This window comes from Girardinichthys multiradiatus, chromosome 10 (genome assembly GCF_021462225.1).
Source record: "Girardinichthys multiradiatus isolate DD_20200921_A chromosome 10, DD_fGirMul_XY1, whole genome shotgun sequence".
Classification (NCBI taxonomy): domain Eukaryota; kingdom Metazoa; phylum Chordata; class Actinopteri; order Cyprinodontiformes; family Goodeidae; genus Girardinichthys; species Girardinichthys multiradiatus.
In genome coordinates, this window is record NC_061803.1 from 2,007,562 (window position 1) to 2,034,961 (window position 27,400).

General features: G+C 45.1%; 1 protein-coding gene across 3 annotated transcripts; it reads left to right on the top strand.

Moving 5' to 3' along the window:
• Positions 1–298: 298 nt before the first annotated feature.
• On the top strand, positions 299–27,321 carry LOC124875082 (katanin-interacting protein). 3 transcript variants are annotated; one of them, XR_007039963.1, is made up of 30 exons: positions 299–434; positions 845–952; positions 4,275–4,363; positions 5,559–5,725; positions 7,432–7,550; positions 7,633–7,734; positions 7,874–8,023; positions 8,236–8,476; positions 13,073–13,204; positions 13,332–13,483; positions 15,332–15,435; positions 15,623–15,719; positions 15,796–16,005; positions 16,334–16,471; positions 17,325–18,162; positions 19,067–19,834; positions 19,964–20,172; positions 20,263–20,341; positions 20,643–20,820; positions 20,941–21,106; positions 21,215–21,381; positions 21,469–21,533; positions 23,239–23,349; positions 23,618–23,757; positions 23,840–23,941; positions 24,031–24,191; positions 25,396–25,422; positions 25,629–25,714; positions 25,805–25,940; positions 26,094–27,321. XR_007039963.1 is itself a non-coding variant. In XM_047376903.1 (29 exons), the coding sequence occupies exons 2-29, from the start codon at positions 941–943 to the stop codon at positions 25,861–25,863; spliced, it is 4,869 nt and encodes a 1,622-aa protein (XP_047232859.1). In that variant the 5' UTR covers positions 299–434; positions 845–940; the 3' UTR covers positions 25,864–27,321. The 3 variants fall into 3 exon arrangements, 2 of the variants coding, with proteins under 2 accessions (XP_047232859.1, XP_047232860.1); XM_047376903.1 differs by having other exon boundaries at positions 25,805–27,321; XM_047376904.1 differs by lacking the exon at positions 25,396–25,422 and having other exon boundaries at positions 25,805–27,321.
• Positions 27,322–27,400: the final 79 nt, after the last annotated feature.

Consider the following 27,400-nt stretch of genomic DNA (forward strand, 5'->3'; position numbering starts at 1 on the left):
CATCCATCATTATTTTGTTCATCCATCCATCATTATTTTGTTCATCCATCCATCATTATTTTGTTCATCCATCCATCATTATTTTATTCATCCATCCATCATTATTTTGTTCATCCATCCATCATTATTTTGTTCATCCATCCATCATTATTTTGTTCATCCATCCATCATTATTTTGTTCATCCATCCATCATTATTTTGTTCATCCATCCATCATTATTTTGTTCATCCATCCATCATAGACTATAACTACAGCTGGATCGCGCGCTTTAAAAAGTACCAACCGCGAGGATAGATGGGCGTGTCCAACGCTGAAGCGGCTCTCCTCATTGGTTGAAAGCTCTCCTAGTAACCGACCAACACACGAGACGTGAAAAAATAAAAAGTCTGTATTTTTCTGAAGCTAAAGCCTAAAGTCAGGCTTAACTTATGCTGTAAGTAATACTTTGTTTACCGGAGCGGACACCGAGGCGTGTACGGAAACATTGGGCCCATTTTGTGCGATTTTATTAACAACTAAAGTAGTTACGTGCTAACTCTTTAGGTTAGCTTCAGCGCTAGCTGTTTGCTAACGTTAAACCAGTCCGGTTTATTTTGTAACGGTTAAATAAATTAAAACCGCTAGAAAAACCTGCTGTAACTAAACTAAACCAGATTGGGCAACGAAACAACGCGTTGTGAACGCGTTCAGTTGGGTTTGTGCCGAACAGATGTTGATGCTAGCCAAGCAGCTGCTGTGATGTCATTGCATCGGTTATAGGATGACATTAAACGGCTTTCCTTCCAGTAGAAACAGGCTTCCTGTCATCGTTAACCTTGGGGTCTCTTTTATGTTATCCTGCAGGGAGAAACAGATACAGACCTCATTACAGAGACATGTCTCAATGATTTAAGATGCGGGGTTCTAGTGTGTTGAGAGCTCAAGCATCTGCAGACCACAATGGATAACCGGGTAAGTGTTAGCTAGTGACGTGAATATAAACGTTACATAAATCTGTCACTCTCCATGATCCAACCAAGGATTACCTGCAGTAATGCATGTTTTATTTACCTGCTGTATCTCCGGTCTCACTATGAATTTCTCTGCTCTGTCAATAACTCGTATTTTCTATTCTTCATATTTCCTCACCTCTTCTCTGCTCCTGACATCTGCAGATGCTGTAGCCTAGTAGACTTATAGAAACTAAGTAAGAGCTTTGTTTTTTTTATTTGCATGCTATTTGTTTGAGTGGAATAACATGGGCTTTAGGTAACTGTGTTATGTTTTGTAACGTGTCTTGCAACACGTTACAGGCACAAACTTCAGTGTCTTTTATTAGGTTTAATATATTCCACTAACACAGTAGTACATCATTGTGAAGCAGAAGGAAAATAGTAAAAAGTGACATTCATTTGTGTTCAACGTCCTTCATGCTCATACCCCTAAAATACATTTGGAAAGGAGTCACCATGTTGTTAAAAAGAGTCAACCTGTACCACCTGTGTGTAATTTAACCTCAGCATAAGTTTGCTATGTGGCTGAAGATAAGATGAGGTCAAAATCTAACCTCCTGGCCTACCTGTGGCAGACAATTAAAACTCAGATTCAACCTGAATGCACTGTTCCCACAGTGAAACATGGTGGTGGCAGCATGATGCTGTGGGGATGCTTTTTATCAGCAGGGACAGAGAATCTGGTCTGAGATGATGGGAAGATGGATGGAGCTAAATCCAGGACAATCCTGGAAGAAAACCTGTTAGAGGCTGCAGAAGACCTGAGACTGAGGTGAAGGTTCATCTTCCAGCAGGAGAACCACCCTGAACGTTTAAATCATAGTTTTGTATTAAAATGATCCAATCAAGGTACTCGTAGTCGTCGTCTTCCGCTTATCCAGGACCGGGTCGCGGGGGCAGCAGACTCAGCAGAGACGCCCAGACGTCCCTCTCCCCAGGCACCTCCTCCAGCTTCTCCGAGGGGAGCCCAAGGCGTTCCCAGGTCAGCCGAGAGACATAGTCCCTCCAGCGTGTCCTGGGCCGTCCCCTGGTACTCCTCCCGGTGGGACGTGCCTGGAACACCTCCAGAGGAAGGCGTCTAGGAGGCATCCGGTATAGATGCCCGAGTCACCTCAACTGGCTCCTCTCGATGTGGAGGAGCAGCAGCTCTACTCCAAGCTCCTCACCCTATCTCTAAGGGAGTGCCCGGCCACCCTACGGAGGAAGCTCATTTCAGCCTCTTGTATCCGGGATCTCGTTCTTTGCTGCAGCCCGGGCTGTGGCAGAGGCAAAAACTCGGACCTGGGAGGAGTTCGGTGAGGCCATGGAGAAGAACTACCAGTTGGCCTCGAAGCAATTCTGGCAAACCATCCAGCGCCTCAGGAGGGGGAAGCAGTGCTTCGCCAACACTGTTTATAGTGGGGGTGGGAGGCTGCTGACCTCGACTGAGGACATTATCGGGCGGTGGAAGGAGTACTTCGAGGATCTCCTCAATCCTGCCATCACGCATTCCCTGGTGGAAGCAGAGGCTGGGGACTCGGGGTTGGACTCTTTCATCACCCAGGCTGAAGTCACTGAGGTGGTTAAAAAGCTCCGCGGTGGCAAGGCTTCGGGGGTGGATGAGATCCACCCTGAGTACCTCGGGTCTCTGGATGTTGTGGGGCTGTCATGGTTGACACGCCTCTTCAACATTGCGTGGCGGACGGGGACAGTGCCTCTGGATTGGCAGACTGGGTGGTGGTCCCCCTACATAAGAAGGTTGACAGGAGGGTGTGTTCCAACTACAGGGGATCACAATCCTCAGCCTCCCTGGTGAGGCCTACACCAGGGTATTGGAGAGGACAGTCCGGCCGATAGTCGAACCTCGGCTTCAGGAGGAGCAGTGTGGTTTTCGTCCCGGCCGTGGAACACTGGACCAGTTCTATACCCTCTACAGGGTACTCGAGGGTTCATGGGAGTTTGCCCAACCGGTCCACATGTGTCCCTTTATTAGGGTCCATCCGGTCTCTGTACAAGCGGAGCAGGAGTTTGGTTTGCATTGCCGGCACTAAGTCGGACCTGTTCCCAGTGCATGTTGGACTCCGGCAGGGCTGCCCTTTGTCGCCGGTCCTGTTCATAACTTTTATGGACAGGATTTCTAGACGCAGCCAAGGGCCGGAGGGGGTCTGGTTTGGGGACCGGATTTCGTCTCTTCTTTTTGCAGATGACGTGGTCCTGCTGGCCCCCTCTAGCCAAGACCTACAGCATGCACTGGAGCGGTTTGCAGCCGAGTGTGAAGCGGCTGGGATGAAGATCAGCTCCTCCGAGGCCATGGTACTCGACCGGAAAAGGGTGGCTTGTCCTTTTCAGGTTGGATGGGAGTTCCTGCCTCAAGTTGAGGAGTTTAAGTATCTCGGCTCTTGTTCACAAGTGAGGGAAGAATGGAGCGGGAGATCGACAGACGGATCGGCGCGGCTGTGCCGGTCCGTTGTGGTGAAGAGAGAGCTGAGCCGAAAAGCAAAGCTCTCAATTTACCGGTCGGTCTACGTTCCTACCCTCACCTATGGCCATGAACTTTGGGTCATGACCGAAAAAACGAGATCCCAATCAAAGTTGGACTTGAAAATTATCACAAAGAACATGCAGAATTTTCAGTCTCTGGATGTACCAAGGTGCTAAAGACTTCAGCGGTAATCTCAGTCAGAGGTATACTGTGTACTGAATATAATTACCTGCCACACTCATTTTGATTAGAATCTGTGAACCATTTTCCTTCTACTTCACAATTCTGCTTTATATGCATTAATATCTGCATCTGAACAGAATACCTTCAGGTTATGTTGTAACATAACAAAAGGTACTTTTGCAAGGCACTGCACACTAATGACGCTCCTTTTATGACATGCCTGAATGAATGCAGAGATTACATCTCTGCATCGTTATAAGCATTGAGCACATTAATGCCACATTAACATACTTGAATTAAAGCCAAAGAAAACTGCATTTCTGTTCAGATCCTCATGAGAGCCTAAAAACCTTCAAGATGTTGTGCTTAGAGGTTAGGTCAGCTTATTCCTTCTTTAATCATCATTCTTTAATCATTAAATATTAGCATCTCAGCCTGAGTCTGCACGTCTTTAGTGATATGTGTTAAACTCTATGAACTACAACAATCCTTTAAAAGCATGGAGTATCAAGTGGCATAGATATTGTGCTACATGAGCTTGAACAGTTAATGAAAATAAATGCATGTGGAAGAATGAGGTGCATAAGGGTGAACTGTTTTCTTCATCGTGTCTCTGTTCACTGACCTGTTCTTAAAGGAGAGTAAATCGTGCCGAGAGGAGGAGCTCGCGTCTGCTGTTCATGAAACTCTGGATGAATATTTAATCGGCCTCCAGCAGAAAAACAGGTGAAGTTTGAGTGAAGGTTGCTGCACAAGGGCAGATTGGATTACCCTGAGGAGATGCACAACTTCATGACTTTTCTGGTGCCTGATTGTTCTGGTTTTCTTCTTTTAGAAACAAGACATTTAAGTGTAAACTGAGAATGCATACACATAAAAATACAGTATCTAGTAAAAGTATTCATACCTCTAGAACGTTTCCACACTGTGTCAAAGGAAAAGATGGTTTTCAAATATGTTTTTGTTTGGACTTTGTCTAGGCCATTCTAACATTCTAATCTGCTTTGATCTAAATCATCACATTGTATCTCTGGTGCACAGCTTGATGCTGCCTCCACTGCACTTTGGAGCTCTTGTGGCTGTTTTTCAACAGTCGCTTTCTTTTTGCTGTTTTTCCATAAAAGCCATATTAACAGAATCTAAAGCTAATAGTTGTTCTGTGAATAGATCCTTCTACCTGAGCTGTCGATCACTGCTGCTCCTCCAGAGTTACAATTGGGCTCTTTTCTTCTTCTCTAATTAATGCTCTAATTGCTCAGCCTGTCAGTTTAGGTGGACCTCCATGTCTTGGTAGGTCTCCAGGTGCTCCACCCTCTCACCATGTTCAGATGATGGGTTGATCAGAGCTCTGGGAGATGTTCACAGCCTGGCATGCTGTTGTAGAACCTAACCCTGCTTTAAACTTCTCCAGAACGTTCTCCCTGACCTGTCTGCTCTGGTTCTTGGTCTCCATGATGCTGGTTGTTCTCTGATGTTCTCTAGAGAACCTCTGAGGCCAGAAACAGAACAGCTGCAGTTAGACTCACACACAGCTGGTCTCTGTTGAATAATTAGGTGGCTTCAGGAATCAACTGGTTACTCTGGGTTTATTTTGGGGTATCAGCGTAAAGGAAGCTGAATGCAAACACACGCCACATTTTTCAGATTTTTATTAATAAAAAAGTTTTAAAACCATGTATAATTATTTAAATTTTTAACTTTGTGTTGGTCTATTACATAAAACATGGACGCTTGTGGCTGTGAAGTTAACAAACATGGAAAGATATAAGGGGTATGAATACTTCTTCCAGGCTTTCTAGCAGGACCATGTTGGGTTCTTTTACATAGATATTTACACCAGTCCTAAATAGTTAATTATCAAATTAATACTTCAGTTTTAGTGTATTTTAGGAAGTATTCATGTGTTATTCTTGCTCATCAGAATCCTAAAGCGCCTCAGGGTGAAAGATCCCAGGCAGATTGAATTGGAACGGCTTGAACAAGGATTTTCTATTTATTTTAATGGAGCCAATGCTGAATCCAGTCAGAAGAACTCCAAAGTCTCCAGCAGCCAGTCTGCCAGCGCTTTGCCTGCTTGGAGGTCTGCAGGTACAGCCACTATTAAATATTGCTCCATAACTTAACTTTTTGTGTACAATTACTAAAATATTTCTATTTGCTAAACTGCAGAATAATGAGATATTTTTTAAACTTTCTTCACTTTGAGAAGTTTCCATAGATGTTCTCAGTATTTGGTAGAATTAAATTTGTTACCATCTGACTGGGGTCAAACGTTCTGGGTTTCCTTCCCAAGCTTCTCACAGTAGTTTGTAAGAATTTTGACCCGTTCCTTCTGACGGAACCGGTAGAACTGGGTCAGGTTCGTTGGCCACCTGGCTCACACACATCTTCTCAGCTCTGCATAGACAGAGTTCAGGGCTTTGTGACGGCTACTCCTGAAGCCACGTGAAAACTGATTTGGAGGTCTGCTGTTGTGCTGTTTCCACACAACGTTCTTCCCTCATGATGCCATCTATTCTGTGAAGTGCAGCAGTTCCTCCTGCAGCAAAATAGCCCCACATCATGATGCTGCCACCCCTGTACATCATAGTTGGGATCCTGTTCTCATGTTTGCAAGGTTCACCCATTTTCCCCCAAATGTATCGATGGTCTTAATGTGTAAAAACACGTTTCACGAGAACACAGGACATGTCTCCAAATTTTAGGGTCTTTGTCCCTGAGTGCATTTACCAACTGTAACCTGGCTTTTGGAGTGATGGCTTCTTCTTCTCTGAGTGGCCTTTCAGCACAAGACCTGATTCTCTGTGGACAATGATGTTCTCTTACCAGCTTCAGCAGCATCTTCACGAGGTCTTTAGCTTTTGTTGTGGGGTTGATTCACATATTTCACATCAGAACCTATCTCCTTCCTAAACGTTATGATAGGTGGACATCCCTGTGCTGTTTATACTTGCATATAATTGTTTGAAGAGATAATTGTGGGACCTTCAGGTATCTGGAAATTGGACCCAAGTATTAACCAGACCAGTGGAGGTCCACAATTCTTTTCCTAATTTCTTGGCTGATTTATTGAGAGTTTTCCATGAAGTCTCATACGGAACCAGAGGGTTTGAGGTGTTGCTTTGAGACACATCTACAGGTGGGCCTCCATTTAATTCAGATGTCAGAAGCTTTTAAAAGTAAGTAAGTAAAGGAAGTAAAATTTTATTTATATAGCACCTCTCAAGACACAGATCACAAAGTGCTTCACAACACTAATACAAAGTACAATTGGAATAATATATTTATAAATGTAAAATAGAAGAAGATAAGATAAAATCAAAAATAAACTAACCAAACGCAAGCCTAAAAAGCTATTTCATCCTCATCTGTCCTTTCCAAATGTGTTAGATGTATTGTAACGTTGGTGTATGTAAACTTATGAAGGTCTCTCTTTCTATTCTGACGTGTTAATCCTAACTGACCTGAAGCAGGAAAGGCTGACTCTGCTTTCAGCTCTTTGCTCCCTAATATTGTTGGACTGAAGTAGAAGCTGTCGTCATCTTGTTGTCATATCTTCTGTCATGTGTGGACCATATGGACCAGCAGCTAATAGCTGCTGTTCCTCAGCTTGTATTTGGCCTGGTGTGGTTCTGTGCCCAGTCCCAGTGAATAAAACATAGTGACAGTTGTCGTTGCCAGCTTTCTTTTTTTCTGGTCCTTGCTTTCCGTGCTGAGGACCATCTGCGTATGTGATTTCGCGTTTCCTCTCCTCTCACTGCTAATGTTCCTCTGCCTATCTGACTCATCTGCAGATGTCTGCAGAAGCACCCACCAGCTAACCGAAGACAGTCGAAATCATCTGGAATCTCTGACCAGCAGGAAGAGGAGCCAGACTGCCCCAGAAAGGGTCCGCAGGAAAGAATGGGTGCAGGTACAGGCCTCTGATGCTCGGTTTTTCTGTGAAAAACATGAAGCTCAAATATTTATGGTTTCTTCTGCTACGGCGTTCGCAGGAATCTGTTAATATCCGGACAGAGGATGGCCTGAGTCTGAAACTCTCACCTGAAATACTCTACTCTGACGATTTCCAGCCCTATGAGAGTGTGGACATGGAGGTAGATTGAAGATTCCTTCTGACAGCCTGTGTGGGTGTTTTTATTTAGGGGACGGGCTGTGCCTGAGATGCAACTGTCTGTACTAATTAGCATCTCTATCTCCATTTTCCCTTTTCTCCATCCCTCATGTTCTATGCAGAGCTCCAGTCTGCACTCGCCACGTAGCCCTCGCTGCCAGAGAGATACCTCCAAGGTTTCACGCTCCTTCGGCTCCAGGCCCGAGAGCCAGGAAGGCCAAGCCAACCAGGAGCACAGTGAGAAGGTGCTCCTCAGTCTGGAGGAAGTAAAGGTGAACAGAAAAATCTTGTTTTTATGTCATCCTTTCTAGCCTGTAGGAGTTTTAGTAAATTGTCTAAATTTGGTTCAGGCGTCTTGTTTATTTCAGGGCTGCTAACACAGATCAGCTGCAGCTCTACTTGTGTGCATGTTTGCATCTGAAAGAGGTTTTCCAGTCGACTGTGAGCACTGATGGGGACCCAAACACCTCATTCTGTAAACTAGGTCTTGCGTTGTAGTCTGGAGGTCAGCATGTGGCGGAGCAGCAGGGGCTCGGCAGGGGAGGAGTCGGATGAGGAGTGGATAGAGGAGCAAATTAAGAGGGAGGAGAGCACGGAGAGCCTTGATGAACTGGGGCTGCCTCTGTCCTCCTCCAAGTCCTCCACTAATTCGAGGAAAAGCGGGCCTAACAGCCATCTTGACCCAGCAAACCTAATTGTTCTGGACTTTGGACCCTCTCCCAAAGGTAAGCACATTTATTCTTCTTCTCTGCTGCTTCCTCTGCACTAGCAGAGAGCAGGAACCTGAAAACTGTTCTGATCAGAAGTTCACTGAACGTCCATGTTTTCGTTGTGGACTCTGGCTTCTCCAGCTTCTGGCTGGACGTCCTTCTAGTCTTCTTGGGAGAATCAGAGTTCATTTAAATCGGCTGGTTTCCTGCCATGGATCCATGGCTATGAATTTCCAATTAGCTTGAGGTCAACATTGGCCTGATTTATCCACTACTAACCCAGTGTTGATGTGTTTGGGATCATTGTTCTGTTTGAACTCCCAGTTTCAACCATCTGGTCCAAACTGTCTGCCTCAGATAAAAGCAAAGTGAACATTATGTCCACAACCACCAAGGCTCAACGCTACCATGAGCTACCGTGAGACCGCTATGTTGCATAGAGTGGGTGGATTAATGATGGAGGAGGATTACCTCCACATTCCTTAACTTCACCTCAAATTAACAGCTGGCTCATTGAAACCTAAATCCAGCTGGTTTTTCCTTCATGAAGGAGGCTAACATTAAGCTTCTGGAACAGCTTTGACCTCAGTCCTGTTGTAAAGACCAGGGGTCCCCAAGTCCAGTCCTGCAGAGCTACCATCTTGCATCTTATAGATTCCTCCCTTCTCCTGAATCAGAATCAGCTTTATTGCCAAGTTCGTACATACAAACAAGGAATTTGACTCCGGTACACTTTGCTCTTTGGTTTTGTTTTTGTATTACAGAATATACATATTTACAATATACACATATCTAATAGAACATCTGCAACATTTGCAACATCTGTATGCTGTTGTTTTGTTCTCTATTAAATGTTCATCAGAGAAACAGCCTGGGGGAAGAAACTGTCTCTGTGGCGGCTGGTTTTAGTGAACAGTGCTCTGTAGCGCCACCTGAAGGTAAAACTCTGAACAGTTTATGTGCAGGGTGTGTGGGGTCTGCAGAGATTTTAGCAGCTCTTTTACTGACCCTTGACCTGTATAAGTCCTGGATGGAGGGAAGGTCAGCCCTGATTATTCTCTCTGCAGTCCTGATTATTCGTTACAGTCTGGACCTGTCCTGTTTGGTGGATGATCCAAACCACACTGAGATGGATGAAGACAGGACAGACTGAATGATGGCAGTGTAGAAGATGACCAGCAGCTCCTGTGGAAGGTTGAACTTCTTGAGTTGCCTCAGGAAGTACAGTCTCTGCTGGACCTTCTTTCGAACAGTGTCTATGTGTGAAGACCATCTCAGGTCCTCAGAGATGGTGGTTCCTAAGAACCTGAAGTGGTCCACGGCCGATACAGTGTTGTTGAGGATGGTGAGGGGGGTGTATGGGGGTGGTGTTCTCCTAAAGTCCACCACCATTTCCACAGTCTTGAGTGGGTTCAGTTCAAGGTAGTTCTGACCGCACCAGTGGACCAACTGATCCACCTGCTGTCTGTATGCAGACTCATCACCATCCTGGATCAGTCCAATGACAGTGGTGTCGTCTGCAAACTTAAGGAGTTTCACAGACGAGTCCGATGAGGTGCAGTCATTTGTGTACAGAGAGAAGAGGAGTGGAGATAGAACACACCCCTGGGGGGCACCAGTACTTATTGATCTGGATCGGGAGAAGATGCTCCCCAGGTCTTACCTGCTGCTGTCGATCCGTCAGGAAGCTGTTGATCCACTGACAGGTGGAGGCTGGGACGTTGAGCTGGGTGAGCTTCTGGTGATGGATGTCTGGTATGATGGTGTTGAAGGTGGAGCTGAAGTCTACAAACAGGATCCTGGCGTACGTCCCTGGGTGGTCGAGGTGTTGCAGGATGAAGTGTAGACCTAAGTTAACAGCATCATCTGCCGACCTGTTTGCTCGGTAAGCAAATTGCAGGAGGTCCAGCAGGGGCCTGTGATGTCTTTCAGGTGCTTCAACACCAGCCGCTCAAAAGATTTCATGATCACAGACGTCAGGGCTACAGGCCTGTAGTCATTTAATCCTAGGATGGTGGGTTTCTTGGGAACCGGGATGATGGTGGATCGTTTGAGGCAGGAGGGGACCTCACATTTCTCCAGTGACTTGTTGAAGATCCTTGTGAAGATCGGAGCGAGTTGATTTGCACAGGCTTTCAGGCATGATGGGGAGATGTTATCAGGTCCTCCAGCTTTCTTTGTTTTCATGCGCTGAAAGAGCCTGTTTACATCTTCCTCGGAGATCTTTAGTGCAGGTAGAGGATCTGAAGGTAGGGGGTTGGTTGCTTTATGGGAGGAATTTGTTCCTGAATGGGATGTAGAGGAGATGATTTGAGGTGTGAATGGCTTCTTGTCATGTCTGCAGTAGAAGCCATTCAGACAGTTGGCCAGGAGACGACTCTGTTCAGGATGGGTGGAGGGGCTCCTATAGGCAGTCAGGTTTCTCAGACCAGTCCATACAGCTGAAGTGTCACCAGTAGAAAGGATGTTCTTCAGCTTCTCATTGTAGCTTCTCTTGGCTGCTTTGATCTCCTTTGTTAGTTTGTTCCTGGCCTGCCTGTACCGCGCCCAATCTCCACTGCTGTGAGCTTCTTCCTTTTTCCTGCGCAGATTCCTGAGGTGTGGAGTAAACCATGGCTTGTTGTTCCCAAAGGTGCAGAAGGTCTTGGTCTGCACACATGTCCTCACAGAAACTGATGTATGATGTCACCACATCAGTTAGTTGGTTTAAGTCAGTGGCTGAAGTTTCAAAAACAGTCCAGTCTGTACATTCAAAGCAGGCCTGTAGCATCTGCTTTGATTCGTCAGTCCACTTCTTAACAGTGTGAACCTTGGGTTTGGAAGCTCTTAGTCTCTGTCTGTAGGTTGGGATGAGGTGGATTAGATAATGATCTGAAAAACCCAGAGCAGCCCTGGTACCAGCATGATATGAGTCCTTTAAAGCTGTGTAACAATGGTCCAGTGTGTTTTTGTCTCTGGTGGGACACTTAATATGCTGTCTGTATTTGGGGAGTTCATTTGAGAGGTTTGCTCTGTTAAAATCTCCCAGTATTATGATGAAAGAGTCCGTGTATTTTTTCTCCACGTCTGTAATCAGCTCATCAAGATGTTTTTCAGCAGCAGAAGTTCAGCCATGAGGTGGAAAATATGAGCTGATTATTATAAACGAGGAAAACTCTCTAGGTGAATAAAACGGTTTACAGATTATGGAAAATGACTCCAGATCAGGGCTATATGTTTCTCCAGAACTTTTACGTCTCTGCACCAACCTTCATTTATATAAAAGCAGATTCCACCTCCTCGCCTCTTCCCCGATAGCTCTGCGCTGTGATCCGCTCTGAACAGCTGGAAGTCCGGCATCAGCAGTGCTCGGTCCGGGATGTTTTCACTCAGCCATGTCTCGGTGAAGCAGAGAACCGCTGATCCACGGAGGTCCGTGTTTTTACTGGTGAGAAGAATTAGCTCGTCCATCTTGTTGTTGTTTAGAGAGCGGACATTTGCCAGGTGGATTGAAGGCAGTGGTGTACGAAGTCCTCTTTTGCGGAGCTTTACCAGCGCGCCAGCACGCTTTCCCCTTCGACGTCTCTGTCCGCGCAGGATCCCGTATAGAGCCACAGCTCCACTTGCCAGGAGCTCAGTGAACCTCGGATCGATGAAAGATGGTGAAAAAAACCCAAGAGAGGACTCTCTGATGTTGAGAAGTTGCTCTCTACTAATGAGACCACAGCACTGTGGCTCGAAAAACATAAAAACACACAAAATACAAAAACAAAGAGAGAGCGAAGCTCCGCGGCGGCCATCGTCGGCGCCATCTTGTTGAATCAGATGAATAACTTGTTGTCAGGCCTCTGCAGAACTGAATGACTGAATGCTAACGAGGGAATTCAGCCAATGGATTCAGGTGTTGGAGTAGTATAGTAGCTCTCCGGGACTGGACTTTGGCACCCTGAAATAAACCAAGCTTAAAGCTGGATCTGTACCAGAATCTAAACAGTTGTGATATATCATATCTGATCAGTTGTCCAGTCAGAGTTATGCAAGTATCAAACTGGAAACTAGTTGAAGGCACAAATCATGTGTGGTCGAGCTGCGACTTCCTATAAGACTTTTCTCAAAATACTAGTGGAGGTGTATGTATATATTTGAGCCTCTATGTATAATTATGGGCTCCACGGTGGTGCAGTTGGTAGCACCCGCCTTGCAGCTAGAAGGTCCTGGGCGCATACATAGATCCTCTCTGTGTGCTCTGGCTTCCTCCCACAGTCCAAAACCATGACTTTTAGGTTGACTGGTCTCTAAATTGCCCTTAGATATGAGTGTGTGTGAACATGGTAGTGTGTTGTTCTGTGATGGACTGGTGACCTCTGACCCAATGACGACCCTGGACAGACTAATAAGCAAGTTCATATTTATTTTCTCACAATTTCACCCTAAAGAAAGAATGGGTCAGATCATAAAAATCCCAAAACTAATGACGTTCCTGCCCAGGATAAGTATGTAACACTTTTTATTAAACCAGTTCATTAAGTTATGATTAGTTTCTTCTTTCATCAGCGGCACCTGAGATGAAATCAAGGTAGCATTGTAGCGTTTGTTTGGATTCTAATATTTTTCTTCTACCTTTTTATTCAGGTCGTAAAATTGAACGTTCCCTGTCTGCGAAATGGAGAGAAAGCACAGACTCCTTCATGCCCACCAAGCCTGTGCTGGTGAAGAGCAGAACATTAGATGGGCCACCTTCAAAAGACAGCTGGGATGAACAGAGTAAGAGTTGCAACATTTAAAGAGTAAAATTTGATTGGTTTTAATTCCTCAAACAGGCACATTAAATAAGGTGGCGGTGATAAATCTGTACATTTTGCTTTGAACCTTGTTTGTTTGTGTTTTTGAGAGCCAAGGAGTTGCTCAGAAAGGCCCCTGTCAGCAGCCAGGAGGACTTCAGATGAAGAACAAGACTCAGAAGAGGTTTTCCTCAGTGTACAGGAAGCCATGCAGAGAGAAAACACCCCTGTGGACAGAGCCGAGGTCTTCAGTTACAGCACGGTCAGAATAACCTTCTTCCCTCTTCTGACACTTCGTACACACTGGATGCGTTGTTCTGAAGTGAACCGAGACAGAACAGTTAACTGGACTTCATCAGCGCTGCTGAGTAGAGCTGGTGTAGAAGCATCTCTGGGCGTTGGCTGCAGACCAGACCCTTCAGTGAGGGTTGTTCACTACAAAATAATTGGGGCGTATATTTTGATGTGTGTGTGAAGCTGCCAGCCCACGTTGCTCTTAGCGCCGCTTTACTGAACAGTACCGGTTCTTTTCATTTGCTGTCTGTAGATCCGAGTGCTCATTCTGTGCTTCGTCTGATCAGGGCTCCTCAGCTTAGGAAAAGCTTTTACTTCCACCCTTAATTCATCACCTCATCCATCATCCATCCATCCATCATCCATCCATCCATCCATCATTCATCCATCATCCATCCATCCATCATCCATCCATCCATCCATCCATCCATCCCCTCATCCATCCATCCATCCACTCATCCATCCATCCATCCATCATCCATCCATCCATCCATCCATCCATCCATCCCCTCATCCATCCCCTCATCCATCCATCCATCCATCCATCCATCATCCATCCATCCATCCATTCATCCATCCATCCATCCCCTCATCCATCCATCCATCCACTCATCCATCCATCCATCCATCATCCATCCATCCATCCATCCATCCATCCATCCCCTCATCCATCCCCTCATCCATCCATCCATCCCCTCATCCATCCCCTCATCCATCCATCCATCCATCATCCATCCATCCATCCATTCATCCATCCATCCATCCCCTCATCCATCCATCCATCCACTCATCCATCCATCCATCCATCATCCATCCATCCATCCATCCCCTCATCCATCCCTCCATCATCCATCCATCCATCCATCCATCCATCCCCTCATCCATCCATCCATCCCCTCATCCATCCATCCATCCATCCATCCATCCCCTCATCCATCCCCTCATCCATCCATCCATCATCCATCCATCCATCCATCCATCCATCCCCTCATCCATCCCCTCATCCATCCATCCATCCATCCATCCATCATCCATCCACCCATCCATCCCCTCATCCATCCCTCCTTCATCCATCCATCCATCCATCCATCCATCCATCCCCTCATCCATCCATCCATCATCCATCCATCCATCCATCCCCTCATCCATCCATCCATCCATCCATCCCCTCATCCATCCCTCCATCATCCATCCATCCATCCATCCATCCATCCATCCCCTCATCCATCCATCCATCCATCCATCCATCCCCTCATCCATCCATCCATCCATCCATCCCCTCATCCATCCCTCCATCATCCATCCATCCATCCATCCATCCATCCATCCATCCATCCCCTCATCCATCCCCTCATCCATCCATCCATCCATCCCCTCATCCATCCATCCATCCATCCATCCATCCCCTCATCCATCCATCCATCCATCCATCCATCCCCTCATCCATCCATCCATCCATCCATCCATCCATCCCCTCATCCATCCCTCCATCATCCATCCATCCATCCATCCATCCATTCCCTCATCCATCCCCTCATCCATCCATCCATCCCCTCATCCATCCCCTCATCCATCCATCCATCCCCTCATCCATCCATCCCCTCATCCATCCATCCATCCCCTCATCCATCCATCCATGCACTGGAAAACTTTCAAATGTCTGTGAGCTCTCTCATTTTCCTGCTTTTAACAGACAACAAACTCTGGGAATTAGGAAAAGTTGGGTGTATTGACTGGACCTGTAGGAACTCTGTGTATTTAGTTAGATTTCCCCTGATATGGCATCCACCGGATCATCTGGTCTCTTCTCATTCAGGTCCAGGGACACCAGAAGAGCAACGGTCTAAAGCACCACCACACACATGTCAAGGATGAGAACGTCAGTCTGGCCATGCAGAGAATAACCCTGATGGGGCCCAGGTATATTGCATACAGTTACATTCAGACATGTTGACATAGTCTGGAGGAAAGGAGACCTGTTGACCTTGTTACCTTCCTATAGATCTCATTATTACCCAGTTCAGTCTGAGCTGATCTACTCAGCTCCAGTATGAAGATCACAGACCACCCACAGCAGATCAGCTGACTGTGTCGTCATTTTGTTTAGGCAACAGCAGAAACTGCTGAGAGCTCTGGAGCAGCTGGAGGTAGAACCCGGCCACAACGTTCCTCTGGGTATGAAAACAGACTACAGCAAACAGCCGGTGAGTCAGCAACACATGCTGTCAGTACAGAACAGATCTGGCCCGATGTTACCGGGTCTCTGTGTTGTCGTTGCAGCGAAGGCAGTCGTCAGCAGAGATCACCCCTGCGTTGTACGTTACCATAGAGATCCTGTCCAACTGGGGGAACGCTCTGCAGGTTGGGCTCACGGAGTTGCAGTTCTTCTGCCTCAGAAACAAGAAGCTGTTCGTGTCACCGCATGACATAGACATCAGGAACGCAGACTACCCGGGGAACCTGGGAGCGCTTGTCAACGGGAAGGTGAAGGTGGGTTGGAGCCGCCTTGGTGCCTTAAACCTGCTTTGATCTTCAGAAAATGTTCAGATGTTTGGTGCAAGGATGTTTATTTGCTTGTAATTTAAGCAAAGGTTAAAAGTTTACATTTATTAAGGTAGTGTAATGTAGTTTTAGCTCGAGTTACTAGTTGCTTTGATTAACTGTAAGATTCTATTAATGTTATTATTATTAATATTTCACAAATTAACAGACGTTTTAATGCCAGACGGTACAGTGAAAGCCTTTTGACGCATTTCTTGACTTGATGTGATTGTTTTGTTAAAAATGATCCGTTTTTTCCTTCTTCCTGGTTGAACAGACCACTAAGGAGCGCCACATGTGGACCTGCCCCTTCCACCCTCCCATCCAGCTCTACTTCATCATCAGAAACACGGAACGTTCTCTGGACTTCGGAATATCTTCCATTAAAATCTGGAACTACAACAGAAGCCTCATGGTACAATACGTAAACTTACAGCGTGATCCAAACACTAGACCGGTCTGTTTGGCACATCTTTGGTTTCCCTCCTTCAGAGATTATTTGTTAACACGTGTCTTGTTAGCAGATGGCTCCTACAGCCTGTGTGTCTTCATTAAACGAGTGGGAGTTGCTGTTTTGCTGTGGTTGAGTCTCTCCTGACGGTGGTTGGTTGAGCTGCCTGTCAGTCAGTCTGAATGTGGAGCACCGGGAGATTAGCCTCAGAGGATTAGTGTAGTGTGAGGTTCTGCTGTTCTTAGAACGGTTAAAAAGCCTTGTGTTTATGGCGCTTCTTGGACCCATCCAGAACAACGATGTAAGGTAAGATATTTGAGATAGAACTGGGTTTCTGTGCTGACTGGATCGAGCAGATCTGAACGGACTGGCGGTTGGTGGCGGCACCAATTAGTGCAACACCACCCAGGTCTGTACTTTGTAGAACCAGATTATGTTGGGGCAGGTCTCTACCAGTTTTGCCCATCAGGAGATTTCGTTCTATTTTTCTTTTCAAAGTAGTTCAAACTCAGTCAGGTTGGATGGATCATTGTCCAAGTCATGCCTCAGATTCTCAGTTGAACTTTGACTAGGCCGTTCTAGCACATGAATATGCCAGTCTATGTGTATTTAGGGGTAATAGATTAGAATGGTTTGAATGCAGACGCTTAGTTGTAAGAAATCTTCCCTGCATTTCAGTCATTTTTCTATTTCATAAAATCACAATAAAATACATTGAAGTTTGAAAAACTGCGAAACAGTTTGAGGTATGAATATTTTGACTGTTTTCAGCATGAAATTGTTAGATGTTTCTGAAAAATAAATCTTTGTTTTGCAGGACCTTGACATCGGTGCACGTCATATGAAGCTGTATCTGAACAGCACCTTGGTGTTTGAAGGGGAGCTGGAGAAAGGCTGCGGCAACCAAGTCTTTGACTACAGCTCCACCATCGATCTGAAAGGTTTCTGTGTCTCAGACTCCTATTTCTCCAGCCATGGATCTTCAGGGCACAATCTGCAAGGTGTGAGCCCCCATCTCCATGAGGACAGGAAGAGTGGGGAGGGCAGCAGCACTCAGCGACACCACGCTTCTATAGTTTTGTCTGACCCAATAGACAGGACTATGTTGGACATGCAGGAGAAACCACACATGCCACTCCCACCCATCACTTCTTCAGCTCATCGTCCCTCTTCACAGAGAAGCTCCTTTGACCTGTCGACCTCAGCGGAGTCCCCTTCCCCCAGAGAGCAGGTGGAGCAGCCAGCACCCATGGAGCAAACAGTGACCACCCAGCCATCCTCTTCTCGAGTCGCCCCCCAGTGGCTGCAGCCCCTGAACAGAGGGGCCCCAGAGGGCTGTGAGACGAGCAGAGACAGGCCCCGATGGCTGGTACCTCAGCTCTCGACCGAAACCAAGCCATCACCTGCTGCCTCCTCCTCCTCCTCCTCCTCCATGCTCCCAGAGCTGCCCTGTAACCCTGGCCGGGTGTGCAGAGGGGCTGAAAGGGCAATGAACGGGGGTCAGTGGAAGGCCAACTCTTTGGACCTGAGCTGCGACCTGCTGGAGGAACTGGGGGAACCAAAGATAGACAGGCCCATCAGTGGACGCAGGAGCTCGTTCAGAAACGTCTCGGTGACCTCCAGGCAGACGGAGGAGCAACACCACAGAGCTCCTGGTAGGAAAGGGTTTTTCCTCTGTTGTCTTATTACCCAAAGGCTGCTGACAGTTGTCTAACGGTAACCTCTGGAGATTGATTAATTTTTACCTCCCTTTCCATCCATCTTCATGATACATCTGGGTCCTGGTCCACTCCTTCATGATCAGGGTTCCAGTTGTTTTAACTTTTGTAGATATGCCTCTGACTGTAGATATGGGCTGGTTCAGGTGAGAAGATGCTGACCTCTGTACTTGGATGTAGGCAGGGCTCAGTATGAGGTTATTATAACCTGTAGAAATACCACTGTTTCACATTATTTACAGAAAAATGCTAAATGAAAGCAAAGATTATTCCTACTTTTGCTAAAACATATAACATTATAGTCACGTTACCCACTGAAATAATTTTTCTTATTTTGAATTTGATGCACAGACTTGAAGCACAAATCTAAAATAAACTTCCACTAAATTAAGACCCAGATTTTAATTGTGTATTGTGCAGAATATTAATAATCAATATTACAATAGTAAAGCAGCACAAGTTACACAAACTTTTGTTATCTTAATAAAAGTGATAGATGGTGCTTTTTTTTTGTTTCCACACAAGCCAACTGACCAGCAGTGCACAGCCACCTATGGTTTAGGGGGCATGGGTCGCTCCCAACACTTTCTCTTGCATCCCAGTAAAATAACTTTAAACCGTGGGAGCAGTGCGATGGAAAATGTGAACATTTTGAAACACTAACGTTTTCCTTGATGCCCGTAACCATCATGCATTTGAGGTCATGTGGTTATTTTAGTGTGTGTCCTCCTGCTAAGATCTGTTAATAAGGTGGGCCTGTTAACAAGTTTGGTGATACACGACAGGATAGTTTAAACACGTTTATTTACACCTCAGACTCTACTCTTTGTATTGTCTGCAGACGAGCCGCTGTCTTTGGTCTGCGGTACCAGGAGCCACAGCAGCTCTCGGGTCCAGATTCACAGCCAGCAGGATGACACTCTCATGGAGTCCTGGGACTCACTAACGAAGTTCAATCAATGTCAGCGCGGTCGCATCTCCAACATGGATTTCGAGGGGGACATATTTGACGAGTTTCTTCAGCGCCAGGGTCGCGGCCCCCCTATAGTTCCAGTAAACCCCTCCACAACTCCCAGAACCCCTCTGTCCTCTTTAAACACTCAGGGGCTGCTGAGTGAAGGCTCAGATGATGATCCTTCCTTGGAGCGAGAGGATGAGTTTGAGATCCCGGTACTGCCGCAGGGCCAAAGACTGGTTATAAACATTCTGTCCACATGGGGAGACCGCCACTACGTGGGTCTCAATGGCCTGGAGGTGTTCAGCTCCAGCGGAGAACCTGTGCAGCCGGTCCATATCCGAGCTGACCCTCCAAACATCAACATTCTCCCGGCGTATGGCAAAGATCCGCGTGTGGTCACCAACCTGATTGACGGCATCAATCGCACTCAGGACGACATGCATCTGTGGCTGGCGCCGTTCACCCCTGGTCGGAGCCATACTATCTTCCTGAACTTCGCGGCTTCCTATCAAATCGCCATGATCCGAGTGTGGAACTACAACAAGTCGCGCATCCACTCATTCCGTGGTGTGAAAGAGGTGGAGATGCTTCTGGACGGAAGGTGTATCTTCAGGGGAGAAATTGCCAAAGCGTCTGGAACTTTATCTGGAGGTATGTGACAGAGCAAAATCACAATGTTATCCTCTTCTCCTCCACTTTCTGGGTTCCTACACAGTCTTCCTTCCTTCCTTGCTTCCTTAGAAATGTGTCAGTTTCCTCCTCACGCCGTTGTTGTTTCAGGATTAGACCAGTTCGGTGACACGATCCTGTTCACCACTGATGACGATATCCTGGAGGCCATGTCTCGGTACGATGAGACGTTCCTCGGTGAAGACGAAGGTCCTGAGAGGTTAGTGTATGAAGAAGAGCTGCAGAGACCACGCACCGCTGATGGAGAGGGTGAAGAAAGACCTTTCACACAGGCTGGGTTCAGAGAGGAAGACCTCACTGTAAGTCCAAATTTCATCAGTAAAGGTATAGATGTTTTTTTTTCTTTATAATTAACTTGTTTTAATTAAAGTGTTTGTATGTTTTATTAGTTGAAACTTCAGCTCAACACTACTGGAAACCAGTCAGAGGAAAATATGCAGCATATTCCTGGCATCTACGCTGGAAAGTGTGAGTCTGATCAAATCCTGCTTCTTTTTCACATTTTCTCATTATTATGTCGCCAACTTAGTGTATTTTATTGGAATATCATGTGACAGAAGAACACAACAATTACATAGTTTTGAATAAAAGTAGACATGGTCTAAAATAATGTTTTATGAATAACATCTGAAAAGAGTGGCGTTTGTTTTCTGCGTCCTGTACTCTGATACTGACACAAAGTCCTGTGTCTAAAACTGACTGTTAAACTCGGAGTGAAAACTAACGCTGCATTCATGCTGATGTGATGTTTTTCCTCCTGTTCATTCAGGCCTTAGACTGGAGATGATGATGACTTGGGGTGACTCCCATTATATGGGCCTGACGGGCCTGGAGGTGGTGGGGAAGGACGGTGAGAGCTTACCTCTGGACCTCTCTATGATGGTGGCATCACCAAGAGACCTCAATGACCTGCCGGAGTACGGAAGTGACTCGCGCACGCTTGATAAGTAAGTCTGCCAGGAACTGTAACTGTGAGTCCAATAATATCACAATCAGAACCTAAAGTCACAAGGTCAGATCTCAGTTCTGCTCGGGTCCAGTCTTCGTTCTGTATCTTCGTTGTCCAGGCTCATCGATGGCCAGAACATCACCACAGATGACTGCCACATGTGGCTCATACCTTTCTCCTATGGAGAACCACACATTTTGAACATTACCTTCAGCAAGGTCCAAACCATCGCTGGTCTCCGTGTCTGGAACTACAACAAGTCGCCTGAGGACTCCTACAGAGGGGTGAGATGCTTTTTATACTAGACCTGAACTTCTAGACACCAGGAGCCTTTAAACTTCATCAGTTTCCTCTCTGATAAATAAAACAATGTTTCCAATGATTTGCTTTAGCTGAAAGTTCTTCGTTTGTACCTGGATGATGTTGCCATCTCCCCGATGGAGGGTTTCCTGGTCCGGAAAGGACCTGGCAACTGTCACTTTGACTTTGCCCAGGAGATCCTCTTTGTGGACTACCTGCAGCCTCCCATTGATAACTGGAGCAATGAAAACTCTCAGAGGTACTAAGCCCAATTACAATTCCTGCTCCTTCATGTGAGAAAGACAAACATGTCATCAACTAATTTCCAGTTTTTGTTCATTTTTAGAGGACGTTCTAAGAGGCAAGAGCAGGCTAGCATGGACTACGAAGCTCCCATCATGCCTTGTGGGTGTATCCTTCAGGTCTATTTTTGTTCAGACAGCATGAAGTTCTTTCCATCACAACCAACTTTCACTTGGTCCAACAACAGGCTCAGGCTCTGACCTGCTGATGTATAAGACCTGAGAAAACAGTCACAATGAGCGGTCGTTATTAATATCCGCAGCAGAGGTGATGTCAGGATGCAGTACAACAGGATTTTACTCATATTTTAAAGCGCAGATTTAATGAGAACCATCTTCACATTTTAAACTGTTTTTAGGGTCTTCTGTTAGTTATTCGGTTTGTGTGGCTAGCGCTACAAAAGCAAGAGGCTCAGGGTGTGTTCCATAGAAAACGTAGATCCCTACCTTATCACTGAGATTTCCAGTTGACGGCCATCATTTCCCAAAAACAGCATGTTTAATGACACAGAGGGGAAGACTCCGTAAAACAGATCAACTTTGCGTTATTTCATTCAGTCTTCCTGGTATCTCCTTGAAAGGTTTTTCTCTCTCACACACAGTTTTACTTTTTAATTAGCTTCTTGCATGTCTGCCTCTGGCTTCATTTAAACACCTCACTGATACTGAAAATTGTTCACTTTGAGCCTTCTTCATTCAGTGACAACTTCCACACCGCAGAGTGTTGTAGTGAGAACTGGGAGCACTCGGGTGTGTAGCGTTTTAACTGGTCATTTAGTCTTTAGATCCGCTGGATTTTAAAATCTATCAACACTTCAACTTGACAAACCAGGACTGAACTAAATCGGCCGTATGTGGGGTTTGAAAACTTTATTCTGGTGGTTTCAGTGCTTTGTTTGCCCCAGACTCATTTTAAGAACCACCAATTCAGTTTAAAACCACAATATAAATTAGTTCCAAACCCAGATGTAGCAGTAAAAGGTTTTCCCTTTTTTTCTTATTTTTTCTCTAGCAATAAAATTTGGATGAGCGGTTTTTTCCTAGGAAGTTACTCAAAAACCAAAATGTTCAATTCAAGGAAAATCAGACATAAAATAAAAACAAAAAAATCCAGATAGTCTTTTATAAAGTGGAAACAGACACATTTTTCTATGCTTATCCATACCTGGATACCTGGTGTGTGAATGTTGAGACGTCTGCTCTGTGTTGGACTCGGGTCCTTCTGGTTCTGAGCTGGATGTCAGATGGAGAACAGATGGTAAAGCCTATTTGGCTCAGATTAACAGTGAACCTAAAAAGCAGAAGATAAAACATTGTTTAATCTCTAGTCAGATAAATAGTTTAAAGCAGGTTCTAAAATGTTCTGTAATTGATGTTTATATTGATTAGAAAATCAAAAACCTAAGATAGTTGTTGAATCTCCTCCTGTGATCTTTGAGAAGATCTCTGGTTGCTAAAAGGAAACTATCTGGAAGCAGCGAGGCTTTTACTGTAATTGGACCCACTAGACTTTAAACGAATCAACACTCAGTAAGTGCAATGAAGCCATTCAGTCAGTACCAACAGCTGATGACGTGTCTGCATGTTTAATTGTGCACCAATGTAGGCGTAGAACCAGCAGAACTTCAACCAGGTGGAAACATTGAATGACTGGATTATTACTGAAGCAGATGTGTGACTTTGGATCGTCAGCAACCTTCACCACAGCTCAGTACTGTTCATATGTATTCAAAGGCTTCTTCCTGCTGCTTTACCAGGTTCTGGTACCAGTCGCACAACATTGTGTTGCATCTTCTTTGACCTTCATCTGCCAGTCATTTTTCAGCTGCAGCTGTTGACAACCTGGGGAGACCCGTACTACATTGGTCTGAACGGCCTGGAGTTTTACAACCAGAACCACCAGAAGATCCATCTCACTGACAACAGTATCCTTTCCACTGATGTTGTCCAACCACCTGAATGGACAGACCAACAAAAAGAGAGCTTAATTTAGTTACACAAAACAGTTCTGAAAAGTGTGGCATGCCGTGGGATTTTCTCTGATACCACTCGGTCCAGTCCAGTTTGGTTTTCTTTTGTAACAGAAATGATATTAAATAAAAAAGTTGGTGATAGTTTAGTAACAGTTGGTGAAACAGGATCAGTTTGGCTCCATCTGGATCTCATTGATCCCTAACTTGGTGTGATCATCAGACATCGCAGCTTTTCCAGACAGCGTGAACATTTTGGACAACGTGAGCGGTGATGTTCGGACTCCCGATAAGTTAATAGACGGCGTTAACAACACACACGATGGTAGACACATGTGGCTGGCCCCGGTTCTACCAGGAACGGTGAGGGAGTGCTTTGACGAGTAAACTTATTTGGACCCAGGAAGCAGTTAGGCTGAGAATGGATCTGTCATTTTCCACTCAGGTGAACCGAGTGTACGCCATCTTCGATCAGCCGGTGACCGTGTCCATGATCAAGCTGTGGAACTACTCAAAGACTCCTCAGAGAGGAGTGAAAGAGTTCGGGGTTAGAAGTTTCTAATGTTCTGTTGGGTTTTATTTGGTGTTTAGACTATAGCTGTGTTGACTTAAAGCTGTGTGTGTGTGTGTGTGCAGCTGCTGGTGGACGACCTCCTGGTTTATAACGGCATCTTGGACTGTGTGAGCCACACTGCGAGAGGCATTCTGCCGACCTGTGACCTGGTGGTACCGTACCACACCGTCCTGTTCACAGAGGATGTTTACATCACGCACCGTGAGAGGAGCACCGTCATCAGGTAGCTCAGCTGCTTCAACATGGAGGTCAACCACAGATCACAACAAACAACTTCAATAACTTTTAAAACCATACACGTACAAGCTCAAATATATACATACACCCCCCACTAATATAGCAATAAGCTTACTTTTGTGAACCAGCAGCCCCGCAGAATGATGCAGCCTCCACCATGCTTGACAGTGTGTATAGTGTTCTTTGCTTTGAAAGCAACTTCTAGACTCCTTCTTGTTTTTAAAGTCAAATAGCTCAAACTTTCCTCCAGAAAATATCTGGCTGGTCGAGCTGGAAGGTGTCAATATTTGTTGGTTGGCACCTTCTCAGTCGATGTTAAACTCCACTGTGAACAGCCACACTCAGCATCTTCCAGTCTATGATGGGCCTGGGCCTTGGTGGTTCCTGGGTTCTTCTTTAATATTCCTTTAATCAGGGGGTGTCAGTTTGGCTTAAATGGTTGAAACTTTGAAAAACTTTAGTGTTCTGATCTCAACTCCACTGTAAATATCTGGACTGTGTTTAAAAGTTGGGGATCAGGAAACCAACAAAGCTAGAAACATGCTGGAGCAGGTTGATGGTTACAGGAAGTGTCTGATGTTGTTTTTAGGAGTGATTAAAGTTTTTAGTCTATCAGGGATAGACGTTTTCAAGCAAATACATCATCCATCATTATTGTGGCTCAGATTCAACACAACATCGTCAACATGTGTACGATAAAGAAATGTTTGACATGTGCCTTTTTTATAGTTTAAATTATAAACTATTTAACTGAATCCTGCCACCCAGCCCCTCTGTGATGGACCTGATCCTGCAGGTATTCATGCCTTCAGTTCCATCCCAGCCTTGACAAATAATAATCAATGCATTAAAGAAGCGCTGGTTGAACAGAACCTGTAGTTTTCTATCATGATCCATTTGGTGCAGTCTATAACTGTTAGTGAAGGTTTATTAATGTTCATCTACTTTATGCTGGAGATACCTGTTTATCACTCAGACTTGTCTCAGTCCATCCATCCATCATCTGGTGGGACAAGAGGCAGGGTGCACCCTGGGAACCTCTTAGTAACAGTCCTAAGTTAGATTTTCAACACAAATCCTCCATTCCACACCAAGAAAGGAGTTTTAGATAAATCACTGGCAGTCAAATAATTAATAATTATAAAAACTATTAATAACTCAGTTGTTTAAATGATTCCTCTCCACTTCAGCCCCCGAGGCGGCAGACACAACAAACAGTAAGTATTAAAGCACCGAACACTTTGTGTCAGCTCCCCCCAGTGGTCAGTCCGTGTACTGAAGATTCCTCCAGTGTCCACCCCACTCCTTCCTTACCTGGTGTTAGACGGGTGATTTCTGTCTCACCTCTACTACTGTTCTCCACCTCATTGATCCTTTAAGGCTGTTTAAGTCACTACTAAATAAATGTGTGGCTGTGTTGCAGCAACTATGTGGAGGACCAGGATGTGAAGATGACCAATGAGAATCAGATAGTTCATCACAACAAGAAGAAGCAGACAGCAGATCCAGGTGATTCAGAAAAACTCACCAATTAATAGTTTTAGAAGATTTGTCCCAAAAACTCATTTTATTCTGATGCCTCTTTATTCTTCCTTTTAGCTCTTCGTCCGAAAACCTGCATGACTGATGGTGGCAAACATGGAAAGAGGAGATACTGACAAGAAACATGGATTTATTCATTTATTTTACACACCAAGCAGACGACTCAAAGATTTCCACGTTCCTCCAAAGTCTGGTGAGCAACTTTTGAAAAGCTGAAAAAGGGATGAAGCTCCGATGTTGGATTTATCCACTTTATGGTTGGATTTCTCCTCCGTGCTTCTCCGTGAAAACACGCACCCTCAGAAGCATGACAGACACATGTAACCACATGTTGTCCCTCCTACAGGCGACGTCTGTGAGGCTGCGTTTCTGTCAGCCTGATATCAGAAATAACGTGCCTACTAAACATCTGCAGCTGCTACTCTGGACTTGTGCTGCTTAGCCTGATGTAAATAAACCAGAACTACGATAAATGCCACATGACTGCACCTACATCAGGATGGCTGCTCCTGCGTTTACACACTTTATCTATTGATGAGCCAAATGATTAGCTGATAGACCGATGGATATGGGAACATCAATGCACCAACCACTTATAATGCTATGCAGACACTAGTTTCTAAACAGCATGGGCAGAAAATGGGTCCAGAAAGGTTTTTACCTTTATAAGATTTATAACAGTGGCTTATATAACCATTTAAAACCTTCTACATTTAAATATTTAAAAAAATAAAGCTGAAATTATGCAAAGTGCAGTTTTTTTCCATTTAGCAACAGACAAAGCTTAATTACAAGTAGCCTTACCAACAGTGGCTATATGAGGATTTTGTGCAGCTTAAACATTTTTCTGTTATGTTTCTCTAAACAATAACTAACCTTATATGCAAATACTATCGAATTACCTCAGATTGAAAAGTACGTTGTTAAAAGCATAATAAATATGGCTTCACCATCACTAGAACACCTGCCAGATAGTTTTATCTCTGTCATTAACCTGCTGCATGCCAGAATCCTCCTGAAACGTGATTGGAGGAGCTTTAACTGCCTTATGGAGCCCTGCTGGATACCGTGTCAGAAGTTTACATACTGCATACTCATCATAGGCAGGAATGTCATCTTCAGCTGGACTGATACTAAAACACAACTTCAGCTGATCTTAAAAACAGGAATTAGTTGCACGAGGAAATATATACATACACCTCCCACACACACCAACAACCTTCTGGCTTAATCCTGGTAGGATATTTGAGGACTCTTCTCATCTGAAATGGTGGAACATGTTGGTCTTGTGACTTTAAAGCATATTTAGTGGTTGATATCAGGCTCCTTCCAGAAGCATAATGTTGTCCTGCAGCTGTGTGTTTGGGATCATTGTCCTGTTGGAGATAAGTAATCTAGATACAGTGACCAGGAACCACTTAGGCTCAAGTCTTCTGATTAACTGGAAGGTGGTGGAACATCAGCCTAGTTTCAGAAGGGAATGACTTAAGAGAGAAGTGTCTGAAATGTGAAGCTGTCTCATTTAAACTGTTTTATGGTCAACCATGAAAAATACTGAACTGTTCTGCTTCAACCATCGAACCCAAACTGATATCCTCAGAAGAAAGAAAACCAAGAAAAATTAAGCTCGACTGAAACCTGCTGCTGCCACCT